General features: G+C 36.5%; 1 protein-coding gene across 2 annotated transcripts in view; it reads right to left on the reverse strand.

The window, feature by feature from the left end:
• The window catches only part of LOC119586810, a gene marked incomplete at its 3' end in the record, with an annotated part of 12,765 nt that overhangs the window by 4,188 nt on the left and 8,226 nt on the right, over nt 1–351 (reverse strand). For both annotated transcript variants that reach the window (XM_037935535.1, XM_037935534.1), the window contains 1 exon segment: nt 60–152. In XM_037935535.1, the coding sequence (XP_037791463.1) occupies nt 60–152 (93 nt within the window).

Raw genomic sequence — 351 nt, forward strand, 5'->3', positions numbered from 1 at the left:
AATTTAGGTTAACATGGTGTCCCCTTTTATCAGAAAACAGAGCATAGCCATTTGCCTACCTTGATTTGTACAGCTTTAGTCCCACACTGCTGACTAGATACGGTAAACTTTCCCGCATTTCGTAACTCTGCTGCGCTGGCTGGAACTAGCATCTATGGAAAGTAGCAGAAGGATATAATTTCATATTTCTTAATGATATATAGTATATACACAAACTCTCCTTTTTCATTATCTTTTTTTGCGCTTATCTCACGTCCAAGGCTACTATGTAAAGATCAAACTGACTTTCCATACGCCTATTCAGACGTATAAGATTAAAATTGTATCTGCTCAAAAAAAGAAAGTACTTAG

The sequence above is a fragment of the Penaeus monodon genome, chromosome 22 (genome assembly GCF_015228065.2).
Source record: "Penaeus monodon isolate SGIC_2016 chromosome 22, NSTDA_Pmon_1, whole genome shotgun sequence".
Taxonomy (NCBI): Eukaryota; Metazoa; Arthropoda; class Malacostraca; order Decapoda; family Penaeidae; genus Penaeus; species Penaeus monodon.